The 14,200-nt window shown below is 48.1% G+C and overlaps 1 protein-coding gene across 6 annotated transcripts in view; it reads left to right on the forward strand.

The window, feature by feature from the left end:
• ascc3 (activating signal cointegrator 1 complex subunit 3) overlaps window positions 1-14,200 on the forward strand; it is a 240,917-nt gene that overhangs the window by 214,072 nt on the left and 12,645 nt on the right. For all 6 annotated transcript variants that reach the window (XM_035420116.1, XM_035420134.1, XM_035420106.1 and 3 more), the window contains exons 36-37: window positions 1,788-1,922; window positions 11,237-11,461. In XM_035420116.1, coding sequence (XP_035276007.1) covers window positions 1,788-1,922; window positions 11,237-11,461 — 360 coding nt within the window. The remainder of the gene's footprint in view (window positions 1-1,787; window positions 1,923-11,236; window positions 11,462-14,200) is intronic.

Consider the following 14,200-nt stretch of genomic DNA (forward strand, 5'->3'; position numbering starts at 1 on the left):
GACGTTGGAACCAACTGAAACAGGGTGTAGGACACCCCTTAGTAATGATGTGGCAACAAGGTCAGGTCTTTTACCTGAATCACATACAACCACAGGCTAACCACGACTCCTGGGAAATGACCTGTGCCGAGACTACGCTGGGTTAACCTGTACCTAGACTAAGAGCTGGGTTGACCTGTACCTAGACTAAGAGCTGGGTTGACCTGTACCTAGACTAAGAGCTGGGTTGACCTGTACCTAGACTAAGAGCTGGGTTGACCTGTACCTAGACTATGAACTGGGTTCAGTATGTGGTGAGGAAAGTTCAGATTATCTGGTAGTTGTCAAGAAAGAATCTTCTTGCTTGACATAAAGGAAAGGAATGGGAGGATTTCAGGTGAGGTGGACTGGCGGAGGGGTGTGGGAATGGAATCCAGGGAGCAGGTAGTTGGACAGTGGGACAGCAGGACTCGAGAGAGGTCAGAATTTGAGAGAAGAGAAAATGCTGGTAAGAGGATAGAATACAGACTAAGCTAATTAGGTTTTCATTCAGGTTCAAAAATAATCAGTGTCTGATGATTATTGAATTGTTAACTTTAGTTAACCTTTCTGTGATAGGGCGGCTACACCTTGTTGGTGTTGGAGGCCAGTTTCCTGCCTGCTCGGTAAAGCACTTTGGGATCATGAGAGGAAACGGTGCCGCAGAAGTGCAATCCGTTCCGTTTAACTTCAGTGGAAAGGCCGCGCCGCGAGATTCTCCTATCTCTCCTGTTATCACAGCAACCAAATAGCCAGCCTCTTGTGAGCAAAGCAATCTGCGGGGATTGTGGGGGATTAGGGGGCCTCATAAATAAGATGGCTCAGGACCATCGAAAGCCTCACAGGTTAAGAGAAGCTATTTGAAATCAACTCAGTATTTTATTGGTAGCCAGTGAAGCAACGGTAAAACTGGCGTAAAGTGGCCATTTATTTCTGTTTGTTTCCATTACTCTGGATCTTACCAGCTAGCGTTTTACACGTCTCACATGGAATTTATAGCAATGTTGACAGATGGCAATAGTCATAATAAAGATGTAACACACTTACAGATCAGTCTCATATTTTTGAGAAAGAAAGGTCTGATTTTTTGTGATGTGAGGTGAAAGGACTGCTCGCAGGGGAGGACATTTTTTATCTTTCAAAACGACAGCTATTGGCTGATTGTAACCCCGAGATTTTTGATGTTTTAGCATGAAGTTTCAGAGCAATCATCTCGGCAGGGCGCTGGGTTTGACTTGCTGTTTTTAGGGCTCAGGACTGTCATGTCTGTTTTATTTGGGTTCAGGAGCAGGAAATGAGATGTCATCTGAAATTTTGTGTCTTTAAGACATGATTCCAGTCACGAGGCTCTGTAGAACTCCATCAGGTATTGCTGACACTGAGTTGCCCATCATTTGCTATGAAATGAAACCCATCTGGTTAAGACCTCCAAGCCACAGCATGTTTCGCAAGATGAATGAATTCCATAAAAACCAAACTATATGTGCTGCCATACCTAACTAGCTCCAGAGGAGTCATCATTTAGTTTAGCAAATGTCAGTGTACTATATGAGTGTGAACTGAACTAGGAAAGTGCACTTCCCTGAAAACCAACACTGCTTTCAATTCTGTTGAAAGATATTTGGTGTTCTGTGGTGTTAGTGAACTGGTGTAGAGAGATATCTAACATGCCTATATCAGCCTAGGTTCCTTTAATGCTTTGCTGTGCCAGGTTTCTCCTGCCAGCCTTTGTCTGCTCGCTGACCGGGTTATGTCTCCTCTGTCTCCAGGACAACCACACCATCGAGCCCCTGACGCACGGGCGCATCGCCTCGTACTATTACCTCAAGCACCAGACGGTGCGCATGTTCCACGAGCGGCTGAAGCCCGAGTGCTCCCTCCAGGACCTGCTCCTCATTCTCACGGTCAGTGTCCCCGAAAAGCCTCGCCCGTTACCGCAGAGCGCGCTCCACTGCGTGGTGCAGCCCGCTTACAGGAGAGGGAGGCCCCCGGCGGTATCGTCGACCAATCCGGCTTTGTTTTGCACGACACCATTTGCAAAGTTTGAAATTGTTCGCTAATGCCTGAAAGGAGAATGAAACTGAATCCTTAGAAAATGGTAAGATGCACAGAAGAGCTGCGCAGCCATACTTGTGTGTGCGCAGTCACACACAAAAGCGTAAGCGCGCACACACATCTGGCCGTATGCATACACACTCACAAACCCACACGAGTGTGCACACACACACACACACACAGGCACAGTCTCTGTTCTTTCCTGCATTGTCTCCTGGTGGGCAGGCAATTAGGCGGCGGTGCTCCCGCAGCTCCGCTGGCGCGTTGGCGAGGGGGGACGGCGGGTTTTTTGCGAAAGCGCAGATGGAGACCCGCGATGGAGGTCAGGCGGTCCTGATCTCTGAGCGACCGCGGAGAGCGAGGGAGCCGCCCCTTTAATTCAGCCGTACGGGCCTTGCAGAGGGCCCTGGTGGAGGGCGGTAGATGGCTCCGGAGGACAGGCCTGGCGCATGCGTTCTGTCTGACGAGCCCTTTGTTCCTCTCTGCCGGTCCGCGCTGGGACCCCCCTGCCCTTTGTGGGGCGGGTGCGTCGGACGGGAGGTCCGAGTCGAGCATGCTCATCAGCGGGGCGGTAGAGCGCACACCCCCCCACCCCCCCACCCCCCGTTTAAAACCGTGTTCAGCCATCGAGGCATCGCGACTGCTTTCCGTCTCTTTTGCAGTCCACCATAGTTTTTACATTTTTTACGCTTGTGATGGCACACACCTCTTGCATCTCCTCTTTTCTGTGTAATTGTCGCTGTCGCACTCCCTCCGGTGCCCTTTGCTTCCCTGGAACAGCCCACTCATTCCGGGTAATTGCAGGTGTACTGTAAGGGGTCGCCACATTCTTGCCATGTTATTGTACCTTCAGTCGGAGCCGTGGAGCACGGATATCGCGGCTAATCGCTTTCCCTGTTAAATCTTTCTCGGGTAATTAAACTTGAACACGGGTGGATGAAACGGTGTCCTCTGTTATTTTAGAATTAAAAGGCAGCATAAACCCTCAATCATGAATTGAAGCCAATTTGTCATGCGTTTTAGATCACTAACACAAAACGTACAGTAAAGACAAGGGCGTAAAAATAGTCTGTTTTATCTTTTAACAGTTGGAACCAAGTCTCATTTGAAAGGAAGTAACTTTTTAAATGAGCTGTATGTTTGAGTTCATGCGTCTGTGTTCACCCAGGGTCTTCTTTTATTTCTGCAAACAAATCTGCCAAAACAATATAATACTCTTATTCTTATGATATAAATACACTGGGCATAAATACACACAAAACTTTTTACAAAAGAAAAACCTGCTCTCTGTCTGTCACACACGCACACAAATACTTGATCTCTCAATGACAAGAAGCGTATAATTGGTCTTCATTATGTAGATTTTTTTTGTCTTGCGATGAATGAATTGAATTATACTTTGTGAGCCAGCTTGTGAATAGAACCGTCCGCGATACCTTGTAGACATCAATCTTGCCGTTACCTTTAAATAACTTGCCGCAATTACAATTAATTTTTTGTTTACAGTTCTGAAACACTTAAGACTCGACCAGCACCGTTTTCCTTGATTTATTTTCCCCATTGAATCGTGGGCACGTTCACGCATGGCGACATTCCTAAAGGCTTTAAACTACCTTCCAGCGTTCCATTCTTGTAGAATTGCTCTCGTATTTGTTCTGCTAAATTAGGATGGCAGTGGCCTGCCGCGGCTGTGTCGCCTGCCTCGCCCGCTTTTAGGAAAGGGCCCCCATTCATTACCCCCCGTGAATGGCGCTCTGAGGACCGGGCCGAATCTGCCTCCTGAGGGGAGCTTTAACAGTTATGAATTTAAATTTGGGAATAATTGCTGAGATCGTCTGAGCCCGAAGGCGTCGGTCCGCGGGACCGCTCGGCGCGGCGTTGGGACACGGCCCTTCGGAAGGCGGCTCGCCGACATAATGGCGGCGTTTAGAAAAAACACCCGCGTTTCCCCGAGACGGCGAGCGTCCGTCGTTTAAAGCGTGTGAAAAGCTAACGGCGCGGGGGAGACGATGTTGTTAAATCCCTGTTTGCCAGGTGAGCGAGTGCACTCCCAGCCTCGCTGCTGGCTGATATAATGATAGCTTTCCCTGAATAGGTAATTATCACAGGGAGAAGATTCTCACTGTGTGAGTGTGCATGTCCTTAATCAATTAACAGGTCTGATAACAGAAACATGTAGCCTCTGTGTGGATGACAGCGGAGGGTTTGACACTAATAACTCTGATTATAATGCACCGGGGATGGGGAAAGGCAATGATTCTTATTCATCCTCGGCGGGGGGGTGTGGGGGGGTGGATGCTGCTGTGATCGTGGACTGGGAGGGGGGGAATTTGAGAGTGCATCCGCACGTTTTTTTTTTTTTTTTTTTTTTTTTTTACATTATTCTCTTTGTTTGGCACCTCCTCAGACGGACCGTGCCCTAGGCAACCACCTATGTCACATATGAGTAGTGCCGGCCCTGAAGACACCTGTGTTATGTGTTACTCCCGTTTTCCTCTGTTTAATATTTACACTGTGTATACAGTGTACAGACTCAACACTGCTTTCTGCCCTGCCTCTCTTCACTGACTGCTTGTGTTGCTACACAAGTGAAAGAACACCCTCACATCAGTGGTCAGAATTGTACTGTGTAAACTGTAAATGGCATTGAAAATGTCATTTTGCTTCATAAATGAGTGTTTCAAAACATCAGATGCATCAAAGAAAATATGAGAAGGACATGAGAAGAGAGGAAAAAATATTCAGTGTAACGTTATGTTAATCTGGCTAAAAGAGCATTGTTTAAATGCTGCTCTGTGATTGGGGTATTTAGGAGTTTCTTTATCAGTTGAAAATCATAAACTCAAGTTATGAATTAGCTACTCTCCTAGGCTTGTTTCATAAAGCGATGCTTGGTAGCGAGGGTCCTCAAACCAGGCCGGGTTGCACGCAGACTTCCGCATTGACTTCTGTATTATCAGTGGTTTCACTGACAACAAAAATATTCTGTCACTATTCTCCTTGATCTGGTTTACATTTACATGGAAGAAAGATGAGATTTTTACCTGACCCTTGTTGGTGGCACGTTCCTCTTTTAGCTGATGGTGACGTTTCGCTAGGCTAGTTATTTGCTTTCCTGTGGTAAATCCACGTAAACAAATCCACTCGTCTTCGTGCGGCTCACTAATGATAGTGAGATAGGCTTAACCGGCAATCAAAGCGCTGTAATTTCATACTTAGATTTGGCTATTAATCGAAAGGAGTCCACGCACCCCACAATGTATTATTGATCATTTAAAAAACAGATCACAAAGTGGAGCGCGTACATGAACAAATTTTCTATTGATTTTAAAATCATACTAAATTATTTTTTCAAATAATGACGTCGCCATATTATATATTTTTTATATTTTTAGACGAGGCGGCCCGTCCCTTCTAATCTATTGAAGGGGAAACCCTGCACTCACACACACTCACAAACACACACACACATACACCCGTGCACTCATCCAGTGCTCACCCCACACATACACCACAAATGCCCAAAAACAAATATGCATGCTCACGCTCAATCTCTATCAAACCTTTCCTAATAAGATATTTATACATCTACATACATAGAATATGAAAAATGTGTGTTCATTGGTGTGAACTGACAGACAGTGTGAGCGTTATCAATTCTTGGGCTTGAGGTAATGGGTGTTGTATGGTAACTCTGACCTCTGTGTGACCCCGCCACCAGTCTTTTGGGAGTGGATGCAGTTGCTGACCCTGGTCATTGGGAAAACCATCAACCAACGATGTGTGGGACCAAAACATTTGAATGAGTAACCTCAGTGCCCCCCCACTTCCCCCGGGGGGGTTACGGTCCTGCACAGAGGGGGTCATCCCTTCAACCCCCCCGTGTTATTAGTTTACCATGTTGCACTGTAGCGTAGGCCCTTGTCCGGAGGTACATGCTTTGTGATACTGGAAAACGCTCATGCGCTAAATTATGTTAACATATGGAAGACAACACAACTGAGTGCCAGAGCTGGCTCCTCACTCTTCTAGTGCAGATTAATGTCACATTGTACCACAGCATGAGTACAGTACATAAGCCACAAGAGTTTAGCAGTGTGTGTTTCTCAAGGGCGTTTGCATTAACACAATAACATTAATATCCAAACCCCAGTCATAACATGACACTCATTCGACCTGGTGTCTGTGCCTTTGTGTTGGTAAATACAGTGGGGGGGTGAGTTGTTCCTAAGGACATGTTTACTTGTTTGTGAGACGTTTACATTTACACCTCATAAACAGTGGAGCTGAGTTTAAATTGCTTTGGATGGTCAGGTGTCTCTGATTCTTGTTCTCATTCTCTGTCTCTTTATTGCGGTCTCTCGCTCCCCCTTGTTATAACCTCAGCAGTTAACACACAGTGTTTATAGACTGCGCTTCACACAGCTGGAGGCTGGCGAGTAGCATTAATGTATGCTGCGTGTGCCAGGGTTTATATTGGATGGGAGAATAACAGCGTCGTGCCTCGGGGTTAAACTGAGCGACAGTGTCGTCCTGGCGATGCTTCAGCCGCCACAGGCCCATTTTCTATGAGGTGTCTGTGGAGCCTGAGCGCTCACACCACATTAATTGTGTATTAGGGCTGTTCAGTCCTTCTGTTTTGAGTTATATAACAGTTTAATTGTTTGTCAATTTTTGTTTTAGAATAATTAACCATTGGGGTATAACAGAGTTGCGTTAATGTTGGTCACATGACTGGGGAAGAGGGGCCTACGCTTATTATCCGTCACTTAAAGGAAAGTTTCTATGCGCCGGCCTCCATTGACAGCTGGGTAAACCCCACACATACACACACACACACGGGCGTGCGGGCACATGTCCCACTCGACCGCTCATCCAGCCGCTGAGAAACAAACAACAGGCTGGCGTTCGCGAGGCCACCCCCATCGACCCCTCCTCCCTCTTCACCCCCTTTTGACTCGGCACAAAGGACCCGCAGCTACTCAATTTCCCCTAATTACTGTGGTGTGGCTGTTAATGAAGCACACTGCCATCCCCCTTTCTCTCCCCTCTCCCTCCCTCCCTCCCTCCCTTCCCCGCTCCTCCTACCTCCTCCTCTCCTATCGCCCTCCCAGCATGCCTCTGCCCTGTGACTTCACCTCCTTTTGTCATCTCTCTCGCCTCCGTCTAATCATCCTATCAACTGTCTGTCTCTCCCGCCTCCATCTAATCAGCCTATCAACTGTCTGTCTCTCCCGCCTCCATCTAATCATCCTATCAACTGCCTGTCTCTTTCACCTCCATCTAATCAGCCTATCAACTGTCTGTCTCTCCCGCCTCCATCTAATCAGCCTATCAACTGTCTGTCTCTCCCGCCTCCATCTAATCATCCTATCAACTGTCTGTCTCTCCCGCCTCCATCTAATCAGCCTATCAACTGTCTGTCTCTCCCGCCTCCATCTAATCAGCCTATCAACTGTCTGTCTCTCCCGCCTCCATCTAATCATCCTATCAACTGTCTGTCTCTCCTGCCTCCATCTAATCAGCCTATCAACTGCCTGTCTCTCCTGCCTCCATCTAATCATCCTATCAACTGTCTGTCTCTCTCGCCTCCATCTAATCAGCCTATCAACTGTCTGTCTCTCCCGCCTCCATCTAATCAGCCTATCAACTGCCTGTCTCTCTCGCCTCCATCTAATCAGCCTATCAACTGTCTGTCTCTCTCGCCTCCATCTAATCATCCTATCAACTGTCTGTCTCTCCCGCCTCCATCTAATCAGCCTATCAACTGTCTGTCTCTCCTGCCTCCATCTAATCAGCCTATCAACTGTCTGTCTCTCCTGCCTCCCTCTAATCAGCCTATCAACTGCCTGTCTCTTTCACCTCCATCTAATCAGCCTATCAACTGCCTGTCTCTTTCACCTCCATCTAATCCGGCTATCAACTGTCTGTCTCTCACACCTCCGTCCAATCAGCCTATCAACTGTCTGTCTCTCTCCCTTCCTTCTCAAACCTCACCTCTGTCTCTCTCCAGTCTGTATGTCTCTCACTTGTCTTTCCCCTTCGTTTCTCTCACTGGACTCTGTGCTACCCCTCTCTCACCTGTCTGTCTTTTTCACACCTGTCCCTCCTTCCTTCCTTTACCCCATCCCCCCGTTCTCCCCCTCTCTGCTGCCGTCCCTCCCTCCCTGCTTTTCCCTCTCTCTGCCTCTTTCCCCGCATGCAGAAACTTCTCTTTTAATCCCTTCTGCAAATACTTGATGAGCGCGTCTCTGAGCCGCGGTACACTGGGGTGGCCGTCCCCGCGGACGGCGCGAACGTCTCCGCCTCCATCTGTCGCCTCTCATTCAGTCCACTGTTTACATTTAGTCACAGTGTTAACAGCCCTCTTACGCAGCGCCGGAGGCTTGCGTAACGGAAAGTTAACGGAGGCTAACGGAAAGAGCGAAAAAAACATTCGCACTCGCTCAAATTCACCGTTCGCTGAAAGTGGCCGAATCACACTTTTCTGTGTTAAAAGTCAGAAGGCAGGTAACTGCCCGGAGAAGAGTGTGTGACCCCCGGCACCGCTGCTGTTAAAGAGTAACCTAAAGAGTGCTTTACTCGGGTCACAGAACAAGCGACTGCAACCTCATTGCTACGGCAACCACATGCCAATCCAAGCACAGCTCTGAATATTTTGGCCTGACCCCTTGTGCTGTGTGTGTGTGTGTGTGTGTGTTAGTAAGCAAAATTGCAAGTATGGATTGAATGAGTGCATCCTACTCTCATACATCCTATCCTGCATGTGTGTGCGTGCGTGCATGTGTGTGTATGTGTTTTTATGTGTCTTCCAAAGACAAAGACTGTGTCATTTGAACACAGACAGCGGGGGTGTTAGACACACAGTGACCGACAGCAAGAGGCTCGTTCCCCACTGCGTTCATTTCTGTCCAAATCCCATAATCCTCTGCAGAGGAACGATCTTCCTGCAGCGACATTCTTCCTGAGTAAATGTCACTCAAAGCCACAGTGTTGGGAGTTTTGTTTTATGGATTTCACTTTTAGGTAAGGTTTGTTTTGCACACTACAGATCTGACCACACCAGACGATCAGTTACCCAACTTCCTTTTTTATTATTATTGTCTCATCTGGTATTTTCCTTCTTTCCTTCAAGTACAGTGTGATAAAGTACCAGTGCCAGATGTAAAAACACGTTACTCAATGACTTTCTGTACTGTGTGGCAAGTCTGTAAAAATGGGCAAAATTTACCTCTCATGTGACAGTGGATGAAGCAATTAAGATTTATTTGTTGCGAGGTCAGGCAGACTGTGAAAAGCAAATGAGGCCAGTGGTCAAGTTAACGCAGAATCTGTGCTCGCTCTTCTGTGTTTTTTTACACAGAAGAAAGACCCAAAATGCAGAAAAAAATATACTGCGTTCTATAAACACAGATAATGCGAGGTTTCTTTTTCCCATGGCGCACAGGAACTGGCGCCGTGGGCTATGCATGGCAAATTGTGGTCGCTCACTCACTCACTCACGGACGACCTTTGAGGGACGTTTTGTGGGACGCATGCGCAAGTGGTGCTTCGTTTAGTAGGACGCATGAACAGGTGGTGCCACCTAAAATGTGTCTGCAGAAGTGAGTTGCGCCGTGGGTCTGGACGGTTCCGTGCTTGTTTTAAGATTACAACTGCCGATGACCCAGACTTGAACCACAAAATAATTGTTTCTGTTTCTTTGAGCCAATCGTCTTTCAGTGTCTGACAGAGGTGCTTTTATTGATCATAATATTTACTCAGCCAGTCAGCCACCGGTGGAATTGCGGGATTCAAAGAGAAAGCACTTAATTTGAAGGAAAAGTCAGAAACAAGCTACCTTACTCAACATGAGTAAATTAAAACTGAAATCACTCCTAGGGTTTTTAATATTATTAGTCTGTGTGGCAAATCATTTGTTTTAATCAGAATGCCAGAATATAGTTTGTATCTTATTTCATCCTGCTAATGTTTCCATTACAGGTGTCGTAAATATTATGAATGACATACATTTATTGTGGTGTTATTGTGAGTTTGCATTATATTTTGAAATGTCCAGAGTTCCAAAGACATAACGTTCAGTGGGCTAGCGACCACTGGAGACATACAGTTAAACAAACAGAGGGGAGGGACTAGTCAGGCAGTAAGTAGTTTCCTGTGCAGCCATCTAAGGGAACTATGCATTGAAGTCCTTGTCAACAGATTATGCCTCCTTCAAGATCTTTGGGCGTATGATGGCCGATGTGATTTTATTTCAGTGTCACAGCTTTGTGTGTTCTCCTAATTCCACTGTAAACTGTAGTATTATATAGCCAAGCCCATTCATACATTAAAAGGAGTTCAGTTAGCTTTCAGAGTGAAGACTTTGCTAACTAGGAGTGTGTCTTATATGCAGAGGAACCCGGTGGAGCCAGTGGAAAAACCCGGAGCTGGATCGCTTTAAGAGTCGGGAGTATCCCGTTCACCGCTGAGACCCTTTAGATGACTCATCATGTGTTAGTGCCATGAAATTGGGCATTCTGCCAGTTCCACCCCAGCGTAGCGTGATTTAAACCTCATTTGTCATACCGTTCTAGTGTAATCCCGAGTACCCACATACGGCATCGTAAGGGAGCGCACCTCCCTGACAGCTGTGGACCCTGACTGGAGCCTCTGTGAGGCGGATGAAGCCGAGAGCGCTTCTTCGCTGCGTGCGGTGAAACATAAATCAAAAACTGAACGGTACAAAATAAGGCCGCTGAAGGTGGCGTGTTCGTTGAGTTCCTTTAGTACTGTTAATGAAGCTACTGGCTGGTTGAGCCAACCTTTCTTTCCTCAGTGACCCATGTTCGAGCGCACGAGCGCTCGCTATCGTTAGGCGCACAGAAGAACAGCGCCTACGTTTGGCTCCGAGTTGCAGCTGTTTCTGTAATGAGCTGCTATTGACCGTATTCCCAGCATACCTGGGCTGTGCGGAGCCACCAACTTGGAGAAGGAGTGGAAACTTCATCCCCGCCTCAGACGCCCCTCCACTCTTCCTTTCCTTACCCCCGCAGAAACACCTGTGGGGGATCACTAAAGGGAACAGGCTCTCACACGGGGGATTGTGGTTTCTCCTCTGTCTGTTCTTTGATCTCTCTCGCTCTCCCTCCCTCCCTCCCTCCCTCTCTCTCTCTCTGGACAGGACGCGGAGGAGTATGCTGAGCTGCCGGTCAGACACAACGAGGACCAGCTGAACAGCGAGCTGGCTCGCCGGCTCCCCCTGGAGGTGAACCCCCACTCCTACGACAGCGCTCACACGAAGACCCACCTGCTGCTGCAGGCCCACTTCAGCCGCGCCACCCTGCCCTGCAGCGACTACGGCACCGACACCAAGACCGTGCTGGACAACGCCATGCGCATCTGCCAGGCCAGTCTGTGTGTGTGTGTGTGTGTGTGTGTGTGTGTGTGCGTGTGCGTGCGTGTATGTGTAAGTGAGTGTGACTGTGTGTGTGTGTGTGTGTGTGTGTGTAAACCTCAGTTGGGAAGCTCCTATGTCAGGTGTGGTGGAGGAGAAGGAGAGGTTGGGAGCAGACGTGTTGTGGAGTTGCGGACCCCACTCTGCCTGTACTGCTCTTACACCTCACACCCTTCCCCCCTCAAACCCGTCTCCCCCACACAGCAGTGTGTTGTGCTCTCCGAATGAGCCCCCCCTCCCCCTGCCCCCCCCCCACTCACCAGCACTACCCCCCAGTTCCACGGCCTGCTGTCAGGGTCCTTCATTGTGATCCAAGCCAAATGCTTTACTTTCATCCATCATAAGACCTGCCCAGGCCTGGCCCAGAGTACATTTCCATGTGCAAGAGAAGGGGGTTGGGGTGGGGCTCTGAAATGTCTGCTTGGGGAAATCCCCCCACTCTCCCCCCACCAAAACCCCTCATAGAAAGGCTGCTTGAAGTGATTACGGGGGTGGCCAAGCAGTCTGTGGAAGTATCTGCACATCAAGACTGAAGACTTCTGAAGACTGCTTACTTGGAACCAGGAGGTTACTCCAGGCGTGCTTGTGTGTCTGTGTGAGTGTGTGTGGGTGTGTGTGTGTGTGTGTGTGTGTGTGGGTGTGTGTGCACGTACGTGTTTGTGTGTGTGTGTGTGTGTGGGGGTGTGTGTGTGTGTGTGGGTGTGTGTGTGTGTGTGTGTGTGTGGGCACGTACATGTGTTTGTGCACTCATTATAGCATTACCTCACCGTCCTTTACAACGTCTTTGATGACAACAGGCTTTTTGTCCCTGTCTTTTTGGGTAAAATAAGTTCCTGAATACTGCTTTGTTAACATCCATCAGGTTAACATCATCACAGGAGCCATTATTTTAAATGAATGAGCGACTCTGAATCCAGCAACCCGCCCTCAAATCCGCAGCTCTGCTGAACTTGTGTAACTGCACGTGTGTATGGCGTCCGCGGCACCCCCGCGTTTCTGTACGCTCCGCTGCCGTTTGTCAGAGCGGCCGCCGTCGCTGCGTGATGCTGCGGCCGCGGGGGCTGTTAAAGGGAGCGAGCTGTTCCTCGGACGCCCAAGGGAGCGTACGAAACAACTGACCAATAGGACGCTATCTCAGAAGGTCACCTGACCTGGGGATGAGAAGAATGTGCTTTGACCTCAGCCTGTCTTCTGATTACGTGCTCATCTGCTGCCAAAATCATTTTTTTCCCTTCAGAAATTTTGATTAGAGTTTTTCCAGACCTGGCCTTGTATTAAAGCACTGTAGGAATCCAAACAGGGAAGGGCTGTAGCTCCAGGACTGTGCTTCCTCTTCTTTTCTCTTTTTTGTTTTTTTTAACCAAACAAAGATGAGCGTGTCACTTCCCGTTCTCACGTTTTGCCTCTTTACATCATTGCCGTTATTCACACAGACACTACTGCAATACTTCTGACATCAGCAGCCTGCTCTGCTTGGCCCCGCCTCCTACAGATCACTGGTGCGACACTCGGCAGTGACAGCCTTGCACCAGTGGCTGTTTTTTAAGCTGTCTCCCACACGTTTTTGCTTTAAAAGGAACACGGTTAATTTCAGAGTCTGCCGGACAGTGTGTGATTTTATGTTCTCAGCAGTGGAAACACGTAAAAAAGGGTTTCTGCTGTGTGTGTGTGTAACGTCATAAGCTCAGGGGCCTCTCGCTGTGTGTGAGTTCCCTCAGTGTAAATTCACTTTATGGGCACCCTTTATAAATAGTCATAGTGATTTATATGTGGCCTGTCATAACACAAAGTGCATGACGTGTGTACTGTACGTGTGAGTGTACCTGTGTAAGTACTCTATGTGTATGTGTATGTGAATGGGTGACGGGCCTTTGTAAAAGAGCAGGCACAAGGCAGTTGTCTTTAATTACTGACCAGTAATCCAGACCTCACCTGCTCACATGACAGCAGATATCGAGGGGAGGAGGACTCCTGGTGCTGTGGATTGTTATTGCCTGTAGCACAAACTGGTGAATCTGTTAGCGATTGGCCATGCCTGAGGGCTATCTGACCATTCTCCATTGCTGCGCATGTTGTAGTAGTTCTCCATGCCTGAAGCTCTGTCAGCGATTGTCCATGCCTTGGGGTGTGCCATTGATTATCTATGCTGTTCGTATCTGTTAGTGATTGTCCATGCCTGTCCATGTGGCTACTTTAGTGAGCTCCTGCAGCGCCAGGCTATGGAAATACTGTCACTCTACTCTCCTGTGTCCACTCTGATCTCACCATACACACGCATACTATTCTCCCATAGACACACGCAACATATGCTCAACAGACGCACACCCTACACTCTCACAGACAGATACCCTACATTCTCACAGACACACACCCTAAACTCTCACAGACACACACCCTACATTCTCACAGACACACACCCTACATTCTCACAGACACACACCCTAAACTCTCACAGACACACACCCTACATTCTCACAGACACACACCCTACATTCTCACAGACACACACCCTACATTCTTACAGACACACACCCTGCACTCTCACAGACACACACCCTACATTCTCACAGACGCACACCCTACACTCTCACAGACACACACCCTACACTCTCACAGACACACACCCTACCCTCTCACAGACACACACCCTACCCTCTCACAGACACACACCCTACATTCTCACAGACACAC

Source organism: Anguilla anguilla, chromosome 1, assembly GCF_013347855.1.
Source record: "Anguilla anguilla isolate fAngAng1 chromosome 1, fAngAng1.pri, whole genome shotgun sequence".
In the NCBI taxonomy this organism is placed as follows: Eukaryota; Metazoa; Chordata; class Actinopteri; order Anguilliformes; family Anguillidae; genus Anguilla; species Anguilla anguilla.